The sequence below is a fragment of the Myotis nattereri genome (genome assembly GCF_964212035.1).
Source record: "Myotis nattereri genome assembly, chromosome: 12".
Classification (NCBI taxonomy): domain Eukaryota; kingdom Metazoa; phylum Chordata; class Mammalia; order Chiroptera; family Vespertilionidae; genus Myotis; species Myotis nattereri.
The window spans coordinates 41309522-41331074 of record NC_138087.1 but is presented as its reverse complement, the minus strand read 5'-3'; the positions used below and the strand labels follow the sequence as shown (position 1 = coordinate 41331074).

At 39.2% G+C, this 21553-nt stretch overlaps 1 protein-coding gene across 1 annotated transcript in view; it reads left to right on the top strand.

Annotated features, from left to right (window-relative positions):
• The window catches only part of CEMIP2 (cell migration inducing hyaluronidase 2), a 71642-nt gene that overhangs the window by 31912 nt on the left and 18177 nt on the right, over positions 1 to 21553 (top strand). Inside the window, exons 9-18 of the mRNA XM_081103885.1 lie at positions 41 to 253; positions 584 to 789; positions 929 to 998; positions 4854 to 4982; positions 7415 to 7503; positions 13029 to 13160; positions 14424 to 14459; positions 15168 to 15323; positions 17483 to 17660; positions 19170 to 19385. Of these exons, the coding sequence (XP_080960011.1) occupies positions 41 to 253; positions 584 to 789; positions 929 to 998; positions 4854 to 4982; positions 7415 to 7503; positions 13029 to 13160; positions 14424 to 14459; positions 15168 to 15323; positions 17483 to 17660; positions 19170 to 19385 (1425 nt within the window). The remainder of the gene's footprint in view (positions 1 to 40; positions 254 to 583; positions 790 to 928; positions 999 to 4853; positions 4983 to 7414; positions 7504 to 13028; positions 13161 to 14423; positions 14460 to 15167; positions 15324 to 17482; positions 17661 to 19169; positions 19386 to 21553) is intronic.

The window sequence follows — 21553 nt, the reverse complement described above, 5'->3', positions numbered from 1 at the left end:
ATGACATGTATCATCTGATTTTGGTTACTGTGTCTTCCAGATAAGGAAGAATTTTACTTCAGTCCATCTTTCTTATGTGGAATTGAAACACATGGGCCAGCAGCAGCAGCTGGGACGGTACCCCGTTCATTTTCACCTGTGTGGGGACGTGGATCACAGGGGAGGTTACAGACACAGAACATCTGTGGACGGACTGTCTATTCATCACAGCTTCTCCCGGTGCATCACTGTGCATGGGACAGATGGCTTGCTGGTGAGCAGGGGGTGCATATTATTGAAGTAGTACCTCTCCTTAAATCTCATGACTTCTCAATTTTATGGAAGTGAGCTCTGCACCACATGCCTTACTCTATCTTGCTTTTACAGAGAATTCTGTTTTTCTGTGTGAAGGAGGCCTCCCTTTTTAGCTACCCAGATTATTCCCTTAAGAGATAATAAAACCTGACATTTGACTTTGCCCCTTCAGATAAGATGAAAAGTTCTTTTCTGCATTTGTACCCAGCAGGCTACACTGAATAGCACTTGTTACTTAAACCACAATCAATCTTGCAACCCATGACATTATGCACTTATGTTTCTGCAGATAAAGGACACCATTGGGTTTGACACACTGGGTCATTGTTTCTTCTTGGAAGATGGAGTTGAACAGAGAAATATTTTGTTCCACAATCTGGGACTCCTCACCAAGCCGGGCACCCTCCTTCCCACTGACAGGAATAACTCCATGTGCATCACAATGCGACAAAAAGTGTTTGGCAATTACATCCCTGTGCCCGCCACTGACTGTATGTGAGTAACTGGCAGAGAGAAGAACTCATGTGTGATGGTCAAGGTCTTTGGCTGTTGGGGAAGAAGCTTTGGGGGAAGTTTTTAGTGGGCAGAGTATTTCATGATGAATATTTACATCACCTTAAAAAATGCCTTGCAGGGCTGTTTCAACTTTCTGGATTGCTCATCCCAACAACAATCTGATTAATAACGCAGCTGCAGGCTCACAGGTAAATAAGACCTAAGTGCTTTCAGGTTTTTCTGTTCATGTTTACAAAATTCTTATATATGGATGTGACGTTATGGATATAACTCCATGTGTGGCAGTGTCTCTCCTGCATCTTATTGGTTCCTGGTACTACTTGTCTAGTTGAGAGCAGATGTGACGGAGCTGCTTCTTCCATTTCTTCTAAATCAATTATGCCAGCTTGTATCATCCTGCAGTGAGCCGTTGAAGCCCCTACATTATCTCAGCTCATCCCTACTAGCTCAGGATGCCTTATATTCCTCAGTTCCTTTAACATCCTTGAGCCTCCCCTCCACGTGGGGTTTTTGACTCACTCCTGTATGCAGGTTCCCATACGTATGTATTAAATTTGGTTATTTTTTCTTGCTAATCTGTCTCATGTTTACCTTGAGGGTAGAGAAAAGTTTGTTCCTCCCCCACAAGCTACTAGTCATAATTAAAAGTATACATAATAAAGTACATATTTTTAAAAAAATATTTTTATTGATTTCAGAGAGGAAGGGAGGGAGGGAGGGAGGGAGGGAGGGAGGGAGGGAGGGAGGGAGAGAGAGAGAGAGAGAGAGAGAGAGAGAGAGAGAGAGAGAGAGAAACATCATTGATGACAAGAACCATTGGTCATCTGCCTGCTGCACACCACACTGGGGATCGAGCCCACAACCCAGGCATGTGCCCCAACCAGGAAGTGAACTGTGACTTCCTAGTTCATGGGTTGACGCTCAACCATTTAGCCAAACTGGCCAGACTTCATTTTATTTTTTATCAGTGAAGCAATCAAGCATTTAAAAGAGACTTTATATTTCACTGGAATATTTGTAATAAAAAAATTGAAGTTAGTTGGAAATGCTTGATAATTTCTACATCATGAATTTTATCAAGTCATGTCATGTAAATTTAGCTCAACTTACCATTTTTGGGTTTTCACCTTGTTTAACTGGTGCCCACCAAATGAATAATAGACAGAAACGATATGTCAATGTTAAGTGAAAAAAGACATGGCCATAATAAAAATTAAATAAAGAGTTTTGCAACTCTCCCAATAAAATGATCTTGTCAAGGGAAAAAAGAAATCAGTTAGTATCTCTGAGTAAAACAGATGCCAAATGGAGGAGAAGCAGTCGGCTAATCCCCAGGGTTATCATGTCATCTCCAGAGTATAATTTTAGTATGTGATACATAGTCGCTCTGGGTTATATTTAAGTTAGGTGTGGCCCTGATCACTTCAGTTTTTAAAAAAGTGTTGATGCAGAAAGAAAGCTTTAGTTTTTCTCCATGGGAAAGGATTATTCTGTAGAAGGCTGGCAGTGGTCTCTCTGGTCAAGGGGCTCATCCTTTTGTTAATTGTATGCACTTGGGGATTTCACCTCCTTGGTAAAGCAGCTAAACTCAGCTGTGTGCCTGAAATGAACTGTGTGCCTTGAATTGTTTCACAAACATAAGAATAACTTAAAAGAACAAATGAACTATTTTTGGATGGCAGAAATGTCTCCTGGGGAAGGTTGGAGAAATTTACATTTATAATTGAGTCTGAATTAAAACTGCTAACTTCTAATATAAAAATGAATCTTTAGGACATTATACTATTACAATTATAGCTGAGCTGAAACCTATAGTACAAAAAAACTGGGCTTTACAGCAGTATCTAAATATTCATATATTTATTGGCTATTGAGATTTTAAAAGGAAAGAAATGCCTAGCATTGCTTTTCAGGGAGTATTTCTTTGAGATGAATAGAATGCAGGCATCTTTATGTGATGGTAGAATTCACATCAGTGATTTTCCCTAAAAACATAAAACAGAAAATTCTTATTTGACAGGCCAGAGGCCTGGACATGTAATCATTTCAGGCTTTCATTCATTCATTTTATATCAAATATTTGTCAAGTCCCACATGGGGTTTGCGTGGAAAGTTTCTCATTGGAAGATGAGATTTTGGGTAAAGATGACCAATCTGTTGATAAGCAGTCTCACCCCAGGATCTTTACAAATGAATAGCCAGAGCAGAGATTCCTTCCAGCTGTTCTCAGAAGTTGTGGGTTGAAGATTAAAACATTGCCGATAGTCTATGAAAGGTGTCCGGTGAGGTTGCCAGAAACCTTCCCTGAGGCTCATGTTGAGAAAGTAACAAAGGCCCATTTCACGTAGGTTTGTTCTTCTTCCTTTTCATTTTGGGAGTTCTTTCTTTTCCCTCTAGAAAATCTGTTCCAGCGAAGCTCATGTCTTGGCAAGTGTTTTCCTCCCAAAGTCAATCAAACCCTTTCTACCTGTCCTTCCACTGCCTTTTACAAAGCTCCCTTTACCTGTTTTGACACCACAGTGTTGAACAGGAAACAGCTACTACCTCCTTGTTCTTTCCTCCACCCACAACCCCCAAACGCCATTGCGCCCTAGAGGGTTTGCTGTGCCTCAGTTTATAGGGTTTTGGTCTGAAGAAGACAACCCCGCATGTCTTCTTCAGTGTCTGTTTTGTGCCCCAAGGAGTAGAGGTGGTAAATACATTTTCCAAAAACAGTTCTTCCTTTTTTAAAAAATCCTCACCTGAGGATATGTGTGTGGTTTAGGAAGGAGAAGAGAGAGAGAGAGAGAGGGAGGGAGGGAGGGAGAGAGAGAGAGAGAGAGAGAGAGAGAGAGAGAGAGAGAGAGAGAGAGAGAGAGAAAGAAAGAGAAACATTGATGGATCTATTGCCTCTTCTATCTCCTGTGCATGCACCTGCCCAGGGATTGAACCCGCAACGTTTGGTATACGGGACAATGCTCCAATCAACTCAGCCACCCGGCTAGGGTAGAACAGTTTGCTTTAGGACCCATCTGTAAACTTGGGGGAAAATGTTAACTATTGCATTCATTTTGGTGCATAGGTACATAGGCTTTTCACAATTCATCTCTCCTCTATGTTCCCAAAGGACTTTTTATTACAGCTAATAGAGTACTTATTACATATATTTTAGTTCCATCTGTATTTCCCATTAAACTGTGAATTCTTTGTGAATAGTCTTATTGTACACCTGGCATATAGTGGGCACTAAATAAATGTTTGCTATATTTGAATCAGTGCCATACTTTTTGGGCTGTAAGTTTAAATTTCCACAACCTGTTTAATCAAAGTTCCATCATATGAAGATGTCTTTCACATTGGGCTGGTTTTCAGTTGTCACAGGAATTAGGAACTTTTCATTTCAGTTTTTATATTTCATTTTGAGTGTCAGAATATTTCAAACTGTTCTGCTCCCGGTAAGGTCAGTAATGCTGAAATTGAATGGACAGGCTCCAGGCTGAGACAGCATCCTGATTCATGCGTGTGGTGTGGGTTTTTTTTTTTCTTGGCAAAAATTTGCCTCGGGACAGGAAGGACATTGGAGTTGTTTGAAAGAAGCCAGTGAGCCTGCATGTTGGCGGATAGTTGTTAATAGGTATGACTCAGCTATTGATCAGGTTTGAAGGTAAACAGAAAAACCCGTATTTCTAAAAGGCTGTGCTGTCCTGGTCACATGGAAGGAAGGAAAGCTTGTTCGCTTCTAATTCTGCACAACTTTTTAAAGTAGATAATAGTGGGAAACTTATTTTGAAAAGAAATTTTGCTGTCAGCCAATTATTTCTATCTTTTGTCCAGACCTGCAAGCAAAATTAAATTTGCTTTTTTTCTCAAAGCATGATAGCACTGCTTTGAAGGTGCTAGGTGAGTGAGTATACACCTTTTTTATAGTCAATTCCTAACCTGAAACAATGAATCGTTAGTGTTAAAAAAGATTAAACTTGCCTGTGAAGTGCTTAGTTTATGAGGGTTTTCACAGAGTGGCTTTATAAAAGGAGCGTTTAATGATCTTACCCTTTTAATTATAGGATGCTGGAATATGGTATTTATTTCACAAGGAACCTACTGGGGAGTCCAGTGGATTGCAGCTGTTAACGAAACCAGAACTTACTCCGTTGGGTGTATTTTATAACAACAGGGTCCATTCAAGCTTTAAGGTAGGTTCCCGAGTTTTAACAGTTAGTACATATGATTTCCAGGGTAAAGGATAGACTACTGTGGTTACAACTGAGAAATGTCCGTTTTTAGATAGACCTTGTCATCAGAGATTAAAAAAGCAGACTCCTAGCTCTTGCATATGAAGGCTGTCTATACAGTTTTCTGTTTATACACACAGGAATATACCCTAACATATACATGCATATGCAGTCTGAATAACTCACAGGAATATATGCTAACACACACATGCTCATGCAGTCGGAAGTTATAATAATGAACTTGATTCATGAGTCCTCGTCCTCCTCCTTCCTCCTTCTTTCCAGGCTTTAATGTCATTATATGTGTCTAGGGATGCACATATTCAGCGGTCGCCAACCGGTGGTCCGAAAGGTTGGCAACTGCTGCTTAGATAATGTGCTTCTGAGGATTAAAAAACATATTTTCTCTCTCAGTGCTGATGAAGTGTGCTGTGGGTATTTAATGCAAATTATGTAAATAGTGAAGTACTGTTGAAGAATGTTTGACCTAATTTAAAATGATACAGGTCAAGTAAAGGCCATTTAGGAGCTCCAGTTTCCATGGTATTTGGCACTCATCCCTCATCACCAGCTGATAAGTACATCTGGCTCATTTGGTGCTCACAGGCACTTTGATATTTTCGTTGTATGATATGGTGCCCAGATTCTTTATCCTAATGCGGCCCACATCACAGTTCAGTGGATACTTTCCCTTTATGGTACTCAGAGGATCCTTTTTTATTTTTTTTAATCTGTATTGTTGAAAGTATTACATATGTTCCCTTTTTTCCCCCTTGACCTCTTCTAGCCCACTCCTACCCTCCACCCTAGGCCTTCACCACCCTGTTGTCTGTGTCCATGGGTTATGCATACACACACACACACACACACATACACACACACACACAAGTTCATTGGTTGCTCTCTTCCCACCCACAGAGGTTCCTTTGAAAACCTGAGTGTGTTATAATTTGAAGAGCTTAGAATCACTTGATGAAGACTTGAGAGAGGAAAAAAACTTTACACGGAATTATGATTTTTGTGAGCTGACTCGATGACCGATAATTTTTGGTGAAAGTAGCATTTCAAGGTGGAAGTCTGCGAAAATTTTCTGATTATAGGTGGTATAAAAAAAACACCTCATTCCAATTAATTTTTTAACATCATGTATCATGAGGCCATATAGTTTTCTAGTTTATTAATTAGGTCTAAATAATTAGATCTAAATAATGAGTGTATGATTAGGTTTTAATTTGTTAAATTTGGGACTGACTATCCCAAATCTAGTCCAGGTCAGTCACATCTGTGTGACTGCCTACTGAGTATGATTTGGGTGTTTCAGGGACATATAAATAAAATGTGTTCAAAACTAAAGTCCTTACTTTTATCAGCAGACCCATTCCCATTTGTGTTTCTGTGAATGAAACCACTAGCCACCTAACTGCCCAGACTAAAAACACATGAACCTTAATTAATCCCTCCCCCTCCCTCTTAGACATTTTATTCATTACTAAATGGTGTCGATACTACTTCATAAAGAATTTTCACTCTATCCATTGTTCCCTGTTACTATTGCGAGTCTAGGTCATCTTTGTTTCTCTTGTGGGTCACTGGGTTACTGCCATCGTCTTCTACCTTATCTCTTACCTCCTTTCTGGCTCTTTCCAATCTTACCCGTCTTGCAGTTGGGGTATTCTTTCTTAAAATGCAGTTGATTATATTGCTTTTATTAAAAGCCCCATTGTCTTGACTCTTTGGTGTATCAACTCTGCATCATCTGGCATTTGTGTCTTTCTCCTTCTTCCTTACCTTTCCTCCCTCCATACATTTCCTGTCAGCCCATCTAAGATTTTGTTGTTGGTTGTTGTTGCTCTCGGATGTTCTATGCCCTCTCTCATCTTCAGACTTTTTGTATAAACTACTCCCTTGGATACTTTCCTCTGGGTTCTTTAGCTGCTTCCCACCCACTCCCTGCTCTTCATCCTCAACCTATCCTTTGGCGTGGTTAATTCCTCCCCATCCTTCAAGTTCAGCTGTAGGACACCACTTCCTTTCGTATGTGCTGCCAAACATTTCCGTTATCATGTGCTCCTCATATTGGGTTGTAATTGTTCTTAACTGCTTGTCTTGCTGCTAGTTTGTGTCGGTAGTTTTGTAGTTAATGTGTAATATAATGCTTGGTGCCTGCCACAAGGTAGGCACTACATAAATATTTGCAAATGACCGAATGAGTTCAATTATTAAAATATCCATGAAAGTAGCTGTTTTCATGATAACCTGTGCTTTGCTGTTTATTCCTTCCTGCTCCTTTTTGTCATTGATGCAGTAATCTAAACCTTATTTTTATGAATCATTATATACATAGCTATAACTTGGGATTTATATTTATTTCGGTCTATTATTATATTTTCCAGGCTGGCTTATTTATTGACAAAGGTGTCAAAACAACCATTGCTAGTGCTGCTGACCCCCGGGAATACCTCTGTTTGGATAACAATGCAAGGTAGAGTGGTCACTTTAAATCACACTCAAGCTTATTTTGCCAAAGCAAAACTTTCTGAGTTAAGCTATTGTGTTCTTTTCTCCAGTAACACATTGAAATTAAAGTTCTCAAGATTTGTAGGAGGGTTTTGGAAAAATATTTATTCTGTTGTCCTAAGTCCTGTGGCAGGGCTTTTTAATGTTATCCCTTTTCACAGTTATAAGTTGATGTTAGAGTTGCAGAAAGAGCAAGAAAAAGAGAGGGATGTTGAAAAAGAGTCCAAATTTGGCCTAAAGTAGAACATGATTCATTGAAATACAAGTTAAGCTTAAATATTTTAGTGTAATCCCTGAAAATCAAGGCATACAGAATTTATGGCCAGTGGTCAAAATGGAACATTGATTGAATCTGTTTCAAAGGGAAAGGTCTTAAACGTGATGATCAAGCTAGTTCTGGTTTAGTCATTTGTAGTCTCAGATTCACCTCATAGCTGGGCTCTATGTTATTCTCCTTTATAACCACAGAACGTGGTTGGGATATGGATCAGCCTTTCAACCAAGTTCTTTTACATGCTGTATATGAGAGCCAAAATAAATAAAATGTCTCCAATAGAAATACGGTTTTCTGACCTGGAGATTATTATGCTAAGCAAAATAAGCCTGTCAGAGAAAGACAAATACCATATGATCTCATTTATATGTGGAATTGAATGAACAAAATAAACTGATGAATAAAATAGAACCAGAGGCATGGATACATGGAGCAGACCGACAGGTGAGAGGGGAGAGTGAGAGGGGACTGGATAACAGAAAGGGAAGAGAGTAGCCAAAGAACATGTATGCATAGCCCCTGGACACACCTGGCAGAGTGGTGAAGGCCAGGGGAGGGGTGTCAGGGGTGGGTGGAGGTGGACCATGTGGGGGGAGAAGGAGGGACATCTGTAATAGTGTCAACATAAAAATAAAAAATACCCTTTCCATCTTTCTGGAAAAGATGGCAACATAAAGTCATATTCAGTAGGAACTGTGTCGATGTTATTTTTTATACTTCAAGGTGATTGACCAACTTAAGATGTTGAAAGGGTGCTAGGGTCTGTTGCTAGACATTTAAGCAAAAGGGCATCAGGCTTATTATTAGAAGCCACACTGTAGGTCAGAGGGGAGGCGGAGGTCAATGAGGCAATTTAGGTGTGAGGCAGGATGCTTGTGACACAGTGGTAAGGCATGAGTGAGGTCGGGAGAAGCCTGGGGAAAGTATACTTAGAAAAATTACTCATCAGGATTTCTTAAAGGTCAAGTTGAGCCTGACATATTTTAAAGCAATGATTAGACAGTATTTGAGAAGCTGCAAAACTGAGGGCATTATTAAATTAAACATAAGGTACTGATTGATACCTTATAGCTGAACAGGATGTGAAAGTGAAAACGAGAAGAAATAAACTAAAGATGAAAAAGGAGCCCTGCTGGTGTAGCTGGGTGGTTGACTGTCCACCTATGAACTGGGAGGTCACTGTTTGATTCCCGGTTCCATTCCCAGTTGGGGCACATGCCTGGGTTGTAGGCTCGATCCCCAGTGTGGGGTGTGCAGGAAGCAGCCGATCAATGATTCTCTCTCATCATAGATGTTACTGTCTTTCTCTCCCTCTCCCTCCCTCTCTGAAATCAATAAACATATATTAAAAAAAGAAAAAGGAGCAAAGAGATGATGACAAATTATGAAACAAGAAGGGAATATTGCTTGGCTGGTGTGACTCAGTGGTTGAGTGTTGACCTATGAACCAGGAGGTCAAGGTTTGATTCCTGATCAGAGCACAGGCCTGGGTTGTGGGCTTGATCCCCAGTAGGGGGTGTGTAGGAGGTAGCCGATCAATGTTCCTATCTCTCTCTCCCTCTCTGAAATAAATAAAAATATATTTAAAAAAGAAGGGAATACTATTTGACAAAACAAAGAAATCTTTGCTAGGTGGTCACTGCTACTTTTTTAGTTTGAAAGAGTTTATTATAACTGGTATGTGTTCATTGCTAAGTTAGTATTAATAGAAAAATCCTAAACACAACAAAATTGACTCCTTTCCCTGCCTTAGAAGATGTGTGTATGGGGATGAATGGATGGATGTGGAAATATATTTTAGAATCCATTGATATTTTAATTCAACTTGACAATAAAACAATCTATTCTTAATAGTCCAAGAAGTTTTTTATAGGGTATATGTATATGACGTTATGATAATGGTACTTTTTCCTCTGTTGTCTGTTAGCTCTCTTACCAGTTTTTAAATGCATACATTTTTTTCCTTTATTGTTGACACTATTACAGATGTCCCCATTCCTCCCCGTCCCTTTGCCCACCTCCACCCAACCCCTGTCCCCACTTCCCTCTGGCTATTACCACACTGTTGTCTGTGTCTATTGGTTTGCATACATCTTGGTAAGGAATTAGACTCCATTTGAAAGTTGTTATTGAAAAGAATTGATTATAAAAGAGTGTAACAAGGCATTTGGCAACTGGTGTATACATTTAATTTTGGTTAAGCTAATGTAAAGAATATGTCCAAATGCATTCATGAAGTCCAGACATGAGTAAAAATGATAAAACTCTAATACAAGTGAGTAATAGGCCAGCCAGTGAATTAGACGTTGGGCCCATGGAATCCAGAAAATATTCAGTCTGTTCATCACAGGGGAAGTTGACTCAATAGTTAATCAGATGAGCCTTTCCGTATGTTTTCAAAATGTGAAATTACAGGAATCCAAAGACGGGAAATTTTAACTCAAGAAAATTCTCGGTTTTGAGATTGGGAAATTTCATTGAAAAGTGAAATAGCATGAGAGCCAATAAGTACATTTAAAGCAGAGGACAATTAAGGGAGAAGGTTGAGAAGGGTGCTGAAAGTTCATAAATGAGGATAATGAGAAATTGGGAACGTTGACATTTTTGCACACCAAGTTGTGTAGAGGATGAAAAGAAAGGGTTTCCAAGGAAATGGTCAACAATTGATTTATATAGATAGGAATTTCAGAAAAAATGAGATGGCTACAGCAGAGAATCAGATGTTTTATTGGTACTTTTTTTTTTTTGGCTTTCTTTTTAGAACATTGCGTAGTTTTCTTTCCAGAATTTTCCCATCTGCTTGACATTATATAATGACTACAAAGCTGTTTGGCAGCAACTACAATGCCAGAAGAGTGGGTGATGGCTCCGAATCAGATATTTTACCCCTTAGATTAGAGTTGTTTAGTGTAAGGGGTCATATACACAATCTAAGGGTGGATATAATGCTTTCCAGACTGGTCTTCCTATAGTCCATTCTCTACAATCCTTGCACCAAGTAGCAGCTAGTGACCAGTTAAAAAAAAAGAAAGAAATCTGGTCATATCACCTTCCTGATTCCATGTTTCTGATGACACTTTTCATCACATCTACCTATATATGTTTCTATCCATTCACTTTATTGAGGTGTGGTTAACATGGACAAAGTTGTGCATATTTAATGTATGTAACTTGCTGAGTTTGGGTATAAGTACACTCCCATGAAATCATTACCACCATCAAGGCCATAAACCTCTCTATTATCTCCCCAAATTTCTTCCTAACTCCTTTATTATTATTACTTCCTTTTTAAAAAAAATGTATTTTTGTTGATTTCAGAGAGGAAGGGAGAGGGAGAGAGAGATAGAAACATCAATGATGAGAGAGAATCATTGATCAGCTGTCTCCTGCACGCCTCCTACTGGGGGTCAAGCCTGCAAACCGGGCATGTGCCCTTGACAGGAACCTTTCAGACCTCAGGCCAACACTCTATCCATTGAGCCAAACCAACTAGGGCTGTTATTATTATTTCTTTAATTTAAAAATAGTTTTTCTAATCACAATACTTATCATAAGATACTAGTATACTTTCTTAGCAAATTTTATGGGATACAATATAGTATTTTTAGCTATAAGCACTATTCTGTTTGGTAAATCTCTAGAGTTTATTTATTTTGCATAATTAAAACTTTGTACCCTTTGACCATCTCCTCCCTATTTCCTCCTTACCCAGGCTCTGGCAACCACCATTCTACTCTCAGCTTTTCCAGTTGCATTTAGAATAAAGAACTGCATCCTTGCCTGGTGCATGCCCACCTTTATGTCCTCTCCCGCTTTGCTTCTTACTCTCTAGCCAAAGTGATAGTTCCCTAAGCATGCCAAGCTCACTCGTGCCTAAGGGCCTTTGTACTTGCTCTTCTCTGTGCATAGCTCTTCTCCCATCATACACATTTAGTGAGCACCTACTGTGTGCCAGCAACTGGTAGTAGCGTTTGTACAGATGATGATTCTTGATTGTATGAAAAGCTCAACTTGCTAAATTGGTTTTGAAAAGCTGTTTAGTGCTCTGCTGTCTGCCCTCCCACCCCTCTCCTTGCAGCTTTGTAAAACTTAGAAATGATTTTCTAAAAAATAGGTGGCCTTATGGTATTATTTATTTGAGTTGTTATGGAGGACTAGAGGCCCGATGCACGAATTTGTGTACCAGTGGGGTCTCTTGGCCGGGCCTGCGGGATTGGGCTGAAACTGGCTCTCCAACATCTCCTGAGGGGTCCCAGATTGTGAGAGGGTGCAGGCCAGGCCGAGGGACCCCACCAGTGCATGATTGGGGCCTGGGAGGGACACAGGAGGTTGGCCAGCGAGGAGGGACAGCGGGAGGGCTCCAGGGCGTGTCTGGCCCATCTCGCTCATTCCCGATAGGCCAGACCCCAGCAGCAAGCTAACCTACTGGTCTTAGCATCTGCCCCCTGGTGGTCAGTGCAGGTCATAGCGAGTGGTTGAGCATCCTTAGCATATCATTAGTATATTATGCTTTGATTGGTTGAACAGATGACTGGACGACTGGACACTTCGCATATTAGGCTTTTATTATATAGGATAGTTTTGACACCATTTTTTTTGACCTTTTCATTAAGGTCCTGATAGGTATTTTAGAAGGGAGAAAAAGCAAAGGTACAATTTAGTTTTTATAATTAATAAGTCAATTAAATACAATGTATTTTAAATTTAGGCCTTCTTAAGATAGTAAACCCAGTTTTATCTTTATATCTAAGACATATCACCAACATACAACTAAAATAATAGTTTTCAGTTCAAACGTATGTGTGTTAAAATATATGAATAATTTATTCAGTAAGTTTATATTAGTATTACAGATCTTAAGAATTCATGAAAACTTGCCAGTTTTCCTGGTCGGAGGTTTGTTAGTGTTTACAATGTTCTGCAATAGCCAGTCCATAATATGTTGATTTAAAAAAGTAAGAAGATATGAAAGCAATTCTTATTTACATAAACTTATATAAATAAATGTAATTATTTTTCCCAATATTTAATATACAAGTATTTAAGTTGTATCTTAAGAGATTTTTGGGTTTTTTTTTTTTGTTTGTTTGTTTTTTACTTCTTTGGTTTTGGTCAAATTTAAACCTTTTTTGACACTTAAGTGTGCATTTGTAAATAGTTGATAGCTATTACCTTTTTACTACTTTTTTAAAAAGTCCTTTTTTTTCAATCCCAAGGTTTCGGCCTCATCAGGATGGTGACCCTGAAAAGCCACGCGTTGCTGCTTTAATTGACAGGCTCATTGCTTTTAAAAATAATGACCATGGAGCCTGGGTCCGAGGGGGAGACATTGTCGTCCAGAATTCAGCGTGGGTATTCTCTACAAAGTTATTATCTGGTGGCACTGGTGTATTTATTTTTTAAGGCTATTTTGAAAAACCCAGCAGACTGAAAATACAGTGATAGTTTGTGGATTCATATTATTGTTACTAATAGACAGGACAAGCTCCGAGAAAGTTTGCTAGCATTAACAGACTGCAAATGTTTGGAATCGTCTCATTCGGCTGCTTTTATTGGACCTGAACTTGTCTGGTGACATGAACGTTTTCTGATGAGATTGAACAGAAACCGGGAATTTAACTTTATGTAACAAACAGGGTCTATGTCAGAGAGCTAAATAAAGATTTTGAAACCAGCTGGATTTTTTTTCCCTTCCTCTTGGACACTCCAGGTTTTTTTGATGCTCTTACTGCCATTCAAAACAAAAGTTGTAAATTTCACCGTAGTAAGTGTGTTGACATGTCTTAACATGACTTGAGGCAGTAAGCATCTCGTTTTTTTCCATCTGTATAATTTTGGAAGTCTGATGTATATTGAGCTAAGATTTGGTGTTCAAGAGTCTAGAAAAACATTGTTTTCTGGCTGGCAGTGACATTAGCTTCTTGGCATTTTATCATCTTGCCTTTTTTCGTGCAAAAAATGATATTATATTAAATCTGTAGAAATAGCTTGAGTATTAACGTTGAAAAGTTTAGAAGAGACTACCATGATCTAATTGTTTTTAAAAGTAAAATTATAAAAATAACAAGTTCCAGCTAACACTTATATGCTCCTTGCTATGTGCCAGCCATTGTTCTATCAGGGGTGGGGGATGGCTCATGAAGTCATTTGGTTTGGCCCTGCCAACGCATTAGGGGTGAGTTAATTAAATGTTTGACCAAATATAGCAGGCTCATTTTTAAGTTGATAATTTTGTATGGCCCGTGAACGATGTTATAAATATCCATATGGCCCTTGGGAGAAAAAAGGTTTCCTACCCCTATACCTAAATGGTTGAAATTAATTAGTATGTGTAATTCTCTTAAGTGTCCTATGAGGCAGGTTGCTAACTTATTATTTTAAGATATAGTTGAGAAAACTGAGGGAGAGTCCAGTTGAGTAATATGCCCAAGGTCACACAGTTAGTCATTGGCAAAGCTGAGATTTGAACCAGGTGCCTTCACTGTGGAGCCTGTGCTTTTAGTTATTGGGAAGTGAAACTTATTTTTGTGGTCTTGAAGAGTAAACATTGGAATCTATTCTTACCTGATGTGGTAAGTTAAAGTCTTACGTCATCTCTTTTTTTCTTACAGATTTGCAGATAATGGAATAGGATTAACCTTTGCCAGGTTTGTAATTACTTTAAAAATACTTCTCTGATTATTTTATTTATTATTTACTTATTCATTTACTTATTACTTCTGATTATTTTAAAGCTGTAGGTAAAGTAACCCTGGATTTTTAAAACTTATTTAATTTTTTTGGATAACAAAAATACATTTTTAATGCTGGAATGCCACAGAAGGGTAGACTTACGGTTTTTTTGCTTGGAAGAAAAACACTTGAGCATTAGATTAAAGATCTTAAAAATTATGGGAATAAAAAGGAAGGGAGTAAAAGTTGGGAGCACATTAAATATTTTCTTTCTTCGAAGTTGGTCAAATTTCTCAGTGGTCTTTAAGAACTGGACTTTTTGTGTTAAATATTATTCTCCAGGTCAGTTACTCTCACTGCCATCTTAAATCTTAAACATTAGATTCTAATTGTTGCGTTCAGGGCAAGTTTATTCTCTCTGTTCACAGTACTGTTGCTTAAGAATAAAATAATCAGTTGTTGCTGCTAAATTAAATTTCACTTATTTCAACCTAATTTGAAAACCACTCATTTACAATACAGTTAATTTGTATCAATTTGTAAGAGGTATGTTCACAGTTTAGAGGTACTTTCTGGTGACTCAGTATGAATTTTTAGCTATTTGAGTTATACCTTGCCTTTATTTGAGTGTCAATATACATTTTCTAGGACTGTGTGGTTGACGGTTATTTTCATTTTAACAGTGATGGAAGCTTTCCAAGTGATGAAGGTTCTAGCCAGGAGGTATCTGAATCTCTCTTTGTTGGAGAAAGCAGGAATTACGGCTTTCAGGGTGGTCAGAACAAGTATGTAGGCATGGGAGGAATAGACCAGAAGTCTCGGACATTACCCAGGAATAGGTAAGTATTGCTTTGGCAGTGGAGAGTTAAATTGAAATAATAAGTGAAAACCTAATCCTTATGGAAGTTTCTGTAATAATTCCACATGATTGGTTCCCACTCTGATATTTTTCCCACCTTATTTTTTTATTATTATAACTGTTATTGTTATCATTTAGTACTTGTGTATTATACTCTAAAATTCTGGAGCATTAATAATAATTCTGGATTTCATTAATAATTTTATGATGAAGAAACCTATCTTTTTTTTTTTCTCATTTCTTAGTTAAGGCTTTATATAAGCTGGTGATTTTTTCCCCCCTTTCTTTCTTGAGCCACAGAAAGTTGCCAAACTGTAAACTATGACATTAGGTCAGTTTTCCCTCAAATTGTGATGTTGGTTTTTAGAAATAGCCACTGGAAAAAGGAAATTACCTATTGAAAAGAGTCCTAGGAAATAAGGGTTGATAGATGCCAAAGCTGACTCCAAACCTCACCACGGCTGCATAATTAAGTGTTTCAGATGTCGAAGGGTAGGCGGGGGTAGACTTTTGGCATGCTTTCTGTCAAAATAATCTGAGTCATTAAAAAAGCACTCAGCACTAGAAAGATTCTTCAGGGCTTTTAGGGAACTATTAACTAATTAATCCATCCTCCGTTCTGAGACACAGTTTATAGTTGTCCTCATCTTACTGGTGAGAAAATGAGCTGGAGAAAAACTAGGGTCAGACTTCGGGAAGCCTCCATTCCCTTAGTTACACATTCTATGTGGACATTGGGCTGGGGTGGGTCAGGGGCATGGGGGGAAGTGGGGGCTGGTGGAAGGGCTTTACCAGCAGAGGGTAACCTGTGCTCGGCCCCTCTCTCCGTGTGCTTGCTGTTGGAGAAATACTTCAGTTAATGCCATGCTCTGTGTAGAACTCCTGTGAGTAAGACCATGGAAGCTACTAGGAAAGGAACTTCATGGAATTTTAATAGCAAACATTTATTAAATGCGTATGATGTATCAGGCCCCCTTCTGGGTACTTTATTATTCACTTAATCCTCACAGAGCCCAATGGGATAGGTATTGTGATCATCCCGCTTTATAAATAACTTAAGAAAAGTAGCTGAGGTGGGGTTTCAGCCCTGTTACTTGGGCTTCAGTGCTGTGCTTGTCACACTTAGGCTCTAGCTGCCTCTTTTAAGGGTAGATGAAAGAAGAGCCGTAGTAGTTGGGGTGTGGGCTGCAGCATGATGGCAGCCAAGTCAATTTCATTCTTTTTATTTTACATTGGCCTCCAGTTTTCTTTCAAAATGCTTGTTGCTTCCTTGCTAAGGAAGATTGTCCAGAACAGATTCCTCATTGGTCAAGGGATCCAGTTTTTATTTGACTGTGTGTGCACAACCTTTTCTAGGGAAGAGAGCCATTTTGGGACATATCCTTAGAGACACATGCAGATGCATAGACTTTAGTAAGGCCCGTGGATTTTGTTGCTAGCATATATTGTAAAACACTGCCGAGTTGTAATCTAATTCGTTGCTGTAGAAGTCCTCTGCAGTGCCATCAGAGAATTTAAAAGTGGAGAAAACTAAGGGATACAGAATGTTATGGGTTTTGTACGTTAATTATGGTTAATAATATATGATTAAGGAGTCTGTGTTTGAACAGAAAGGAGGACAACGAATAAAACCGATTTCTCAATCTAGCTAGCCTTTTTGACATCAAAAGCCTTGAGGAATTATACTTTCATACTTTTAAGCATATCATTTCACCTTACTACTGTCATTTAGAGGCTTGAGAGGAGGTTCTCTCTGTTGAAGCACAGATTCATTTTTGTTCTCACATTAGAGATTTTGGACCCAAAACTAAAGTATGTAAGTTACCAGATAAAAGGTCTGAACTGGTGGACTCAAGGAAGCAAAAGTCGCCTCTTCAGAGCAGCCTCCATTCCCTCTAAGATGGCTTCTCTCCCACCTGCCGAATGTGTTGCCGTGTGTGTCTCCACAGCACTTATCTGCGATTATCCTTTGTTTCCCTTTTGCCCTTCCCACTACAGTGTTCATTTCATTTGATCAGGCACCTTGTCTTGGTTACCACGGTTTCTAGACTTGTGTTTTGTGTGTACAGAATAGTCACCTGTCTTTATAAAACAAGTATGTCAGTGAAGTGCATTAAACAAACTCTTGTTTTCCAACAGGACATTCCCAATTAGAGGCTTTCAGATTTACGATGGGCCCATTCATCTCACCAGGTGCACTTTCAAAAAATATGTGCCAACTCCAGATAGGTATACCAGTGCTATTGGCTTCCTCATGAAGAATCCCTGGCAGATAACCCCCAGAAATAACCTCTCCCTTGTGAAGTTTGGTCCACATGTAAGTCTGTCCTTTTGGTTCCTATATAGTTACTGCGGTGGGAGGAGGAGGGGTAGCACATCCCCAAAGACAAAGACAGAAACAAAGGATTCGTACCAAGTCTTTATGACTGGGGGGGGGGGGGGGAGAGGGGGGATATAAGCAAAAGAAAGTCTTAAAATTTATTATTCTTTCTGTCCCGTTGAGTTCAAGGTGAGAATAGAAGTCCCAGGTGACCTGGGGTATTTTTTAACATTCAAGTGATACCTTGGAAAGGAAAATAACCTAAATTGGTGGCAGGGATTGTAGCATCTCTTAAGAACAAGAGGACAAGGTTTGGGGAAATTCAGTGTAATGATCCAAGAAGAGGTTTGCGATCTGCCTGGAATTGTACTTGTCTAGGTCTACTCTGGGGAACTTCAGGAGAAGAAGAGGAATACTGGGTGGTGTGAAACAAGTTGTTTTATTTTTTTTTATTTTTTTTTTTTTTACAAGTTGTTTTATTGACAGGCTTTCCTAGCCTCTGGCAGAGGGTGACCTGTGCTTGGCTCCTCTCCCCTGTGCCTGTTGTTGGGAAATATTGAATGTCATTCTCTGCTAGGCTCCGTGTAGACCTCCTGTAAGACCACGGAAGCTACTGGGAAAGGCACTTCATGGAATTTTAATAGCTGACATTTATTAAATGCTTATGACATAGCAGACCCTGTTCTAAATACTTTATTATTCACACTAAGGAAATACTTAGACTGTGTTTTAACTGGGAAGTAGGAGAAGACATATGAACAAGTAACTAAAGCACTTGAAGAAAAAGAAAATGATTAACTAGTTGAAGTTAGAACTTATAATAGATTTTTATTTAATTAAGATATAATTTACATACAGAAAAATGAACAGATTATAAATGTAACATTGATAATTTAAAAAAATATTTATTTAAATTTTGAAGCCTCATTTAATAAACAAAAACTGAAAAATTAAAAAAATATTTATTTATTGCTGACAGTATTACAGATATTCCTTCTCTCCCCCTCTCCCCCTTTTGCTCCCACTACCTGCTTCCTGCCCCAGCCCTGGCCCTTACCACTTTATTGTCTGTGTTCACGGGCAATGTATATATGCATATAAGTTCTTTGGTTAATCTCTTCCATCCCCTAAAGTTTATAATTTTTAACAAATGTGCATGACTGCTTAATTCCCTTTCCCACAGTTCTAATTTCTCTTATTGCAGATTAGTTTTGTCTGGAGAGCAGGTAATAGTTTTAACTGGAAGAAAGGGAAACCACCAAAGATGAAATTTCACATTTGCTGCTTGACCTCCACAAGGCTTTGGAAAAATGTTCCCCCCAGGCATGTCATAACTAATGGACATCTTTGATTGACTGGGTGCCTTGATTGACAACTATGAATTGTCAGGGATGTTTTAATCTCCAAGCAGTTGGAATGGATATGCAGGAGGATCCTTGCAGGGGGTGCTGACTAAGACGACAGGAGTCCTCATTTGGTGAATTTCTTGTTTTTCACTGCCCTCAGGTCTCTCTGAATGTCTTCTTTGGAAAGCCTGGCCCCTGGTTTGAAGATTGTGAGCTGGATGGTGACAAGAACTCCATATTCCACGACACTGATGGCTCTGTGACAGGATACAAGGACGCTTACGTGGGAAGAATTGACAACTACCTGATCCGCCATCCTAGCTGTGTGAACGTTACCAAATGGAACGCGGTGATCTGCAGTGGGAGCTATGCCCAGGTAGGCCAGGATGCGTTAGGATGCCTGCGTCCTTGCCAGCTCCTGACATCACCGCTTCTGTGAGGAGTGCTCTTCAGCGTGATTGACACTCTCCAAAGCATGATTTTCTTTAGAAAAAAACAGCGAAAGAGCTAGCTGGTATTGCTCAGTGGTTGAGCGTCAACCTGTGAACCAGGAGGTCATGGTTCAATTCCCAGTCAGGGCACATGCCCAGGCTGCCAGCTCGTCCCCAGAAGGGGCGTGCAGGAGGCAGGATCAATGATTCTCTCTCATCGTATGTCTCTATCTCTCTCTCCCTCTCCCTTCCTCTCCGAAATCAATAAAAATACATTTTTTAAAAAAGTGAAAGAAAAAAATTCAGTAGGAACCATGGGCTAATAGAATTTTATTTCAAGGCCCCCCCCCCCCCCCCCCACACACACACTTCAAGCCAACGTGGAAATGTGAGTCCAAGAGGGGTGAGGGGATTTGCCCTTGGTTAAATATGGGTGGGATGTAGCTGGGGTGAGAACCTATCTTTCCCGAGTCTTAGGCCAGGTTTTTTGCCATGCTACCGCTCTGCCCCAGAGAGGGAGCTTTATTTCCTTTCAGGGTTATTATCTCTACTAAATATGGGAATCCAACTTGTGGGGCAAGAATATCAGTATTGCATGGAAAGTGAGATGTTTCCAGAGACAGAGCTAGGAATTGGAAATGAGTGGACAAGGAGACATTCAAGGAAATTCTTTGAATTATATTATGACATAATGTTTATGAAAATATGAAAGGAAACACTTCTTTGGAAACATTAAGCTAGTGTGCATTTATTAAGTGGGTGCCCAGTAGAAGGGGATGGATTAATTTGAGAGGTAGTACGTTCAGAGCACAGATACTTGAGCCAGACTGCCTGGATTTGAATCCTGGCTTCATTTTTCCTTAAATATGAGTTGAGCAAGTTAATAACCACTCTGTTCCTGGGCACGATGAGGATAATGCTGGTTCCTCTCATACGAGGCTGGTGAGAAGACAGAATGCACGGATATACGTAAAGCATTTAGCCCATGGCTTCGCACATGGTATAGTGTTTGCTGCAATTAGTATTATTTGAGGAGAAGCTCTAAGTTGCAACAATTATTTTAATAGTGATATTTGGATAGATAGAGAGGTTGCAGATGGGGGTGTCAGTTGCCCAGAATTTTGAAGGAAGCAGTTTTATTTCCATATTTTATATAATTAAGTGGTAAGATTTAACACTAGACAGTTGAGGGAGATAAAAGATAAAGGAGAAGGGGAATTAAGAGCATAGGCAGGAGAATTAGGGAAGAGCGAGGGACCTTCCAGGGGGCATTGGGCTCTGATAGTTTCAAAGCAGGAAAGAAGCCTGTCTTGTTGGTTTGCTGCTAAATGCTCGTATTTATAGGGAGGGTTCTTCTCGGGGAAGGACCAGCCTGTGATGAAGGCCTTTCCTGAGCTCTGGCTACTCTGCCTGTCAAGGGTGTGTTCATGGGTTCCTGCATTTCAACTTCTGAGGCTACTGTGGTTCCTGCCACTGAAACCTAGAGTGGGAGCTGCTTGGAGCAGAATTCTTCATTGCTCTTCTGATTTTGAATCATGACTGCTGAAGAATGCTATGTTCTTAAGTTAAAAAACAAACACTTTACAAAGATTTTTATCTATAGCTAAGACAAAGGATTTAAGAAGGATAAAAAAGACTGGAGAGATTTTTCTGGTTTATTTTAATATACTATTAGCTTCATTGTTGTGGGCTTCCTTATTCCCATTCATTTTAATCATAATCACCTCCTAAAATTAAGTTGACTCATCAATAACCAGGAAGCAATAGAAATACTAGAATTAAAATAAAACAAAAAGATTTTAGTCGTTTTGTAGCTTCAGTGTTAAATTTCTTGTGAGCCATGTGTATGTAAGGTTGCATTTGTGTGTCTGTCTGAAAATGGGGTGTGCTCACTAATGAAAACTTTGTATTTTAAAATTACTATAAATGGGTCTATAAACTCTTTGATTTATGATGTAGTTGAGACTTGAACCTGATCCTTCTATCTTACAAACCAGGGTAGTAATTCTATTTTATTTGAAGATGAAGAAAGAAACAAGTCATCTAATACTTCCCAGGGGGCTCTGGGATGATGGGACTACAGGTTAGAAATTTTCTCCTGAGAATTTGGAAT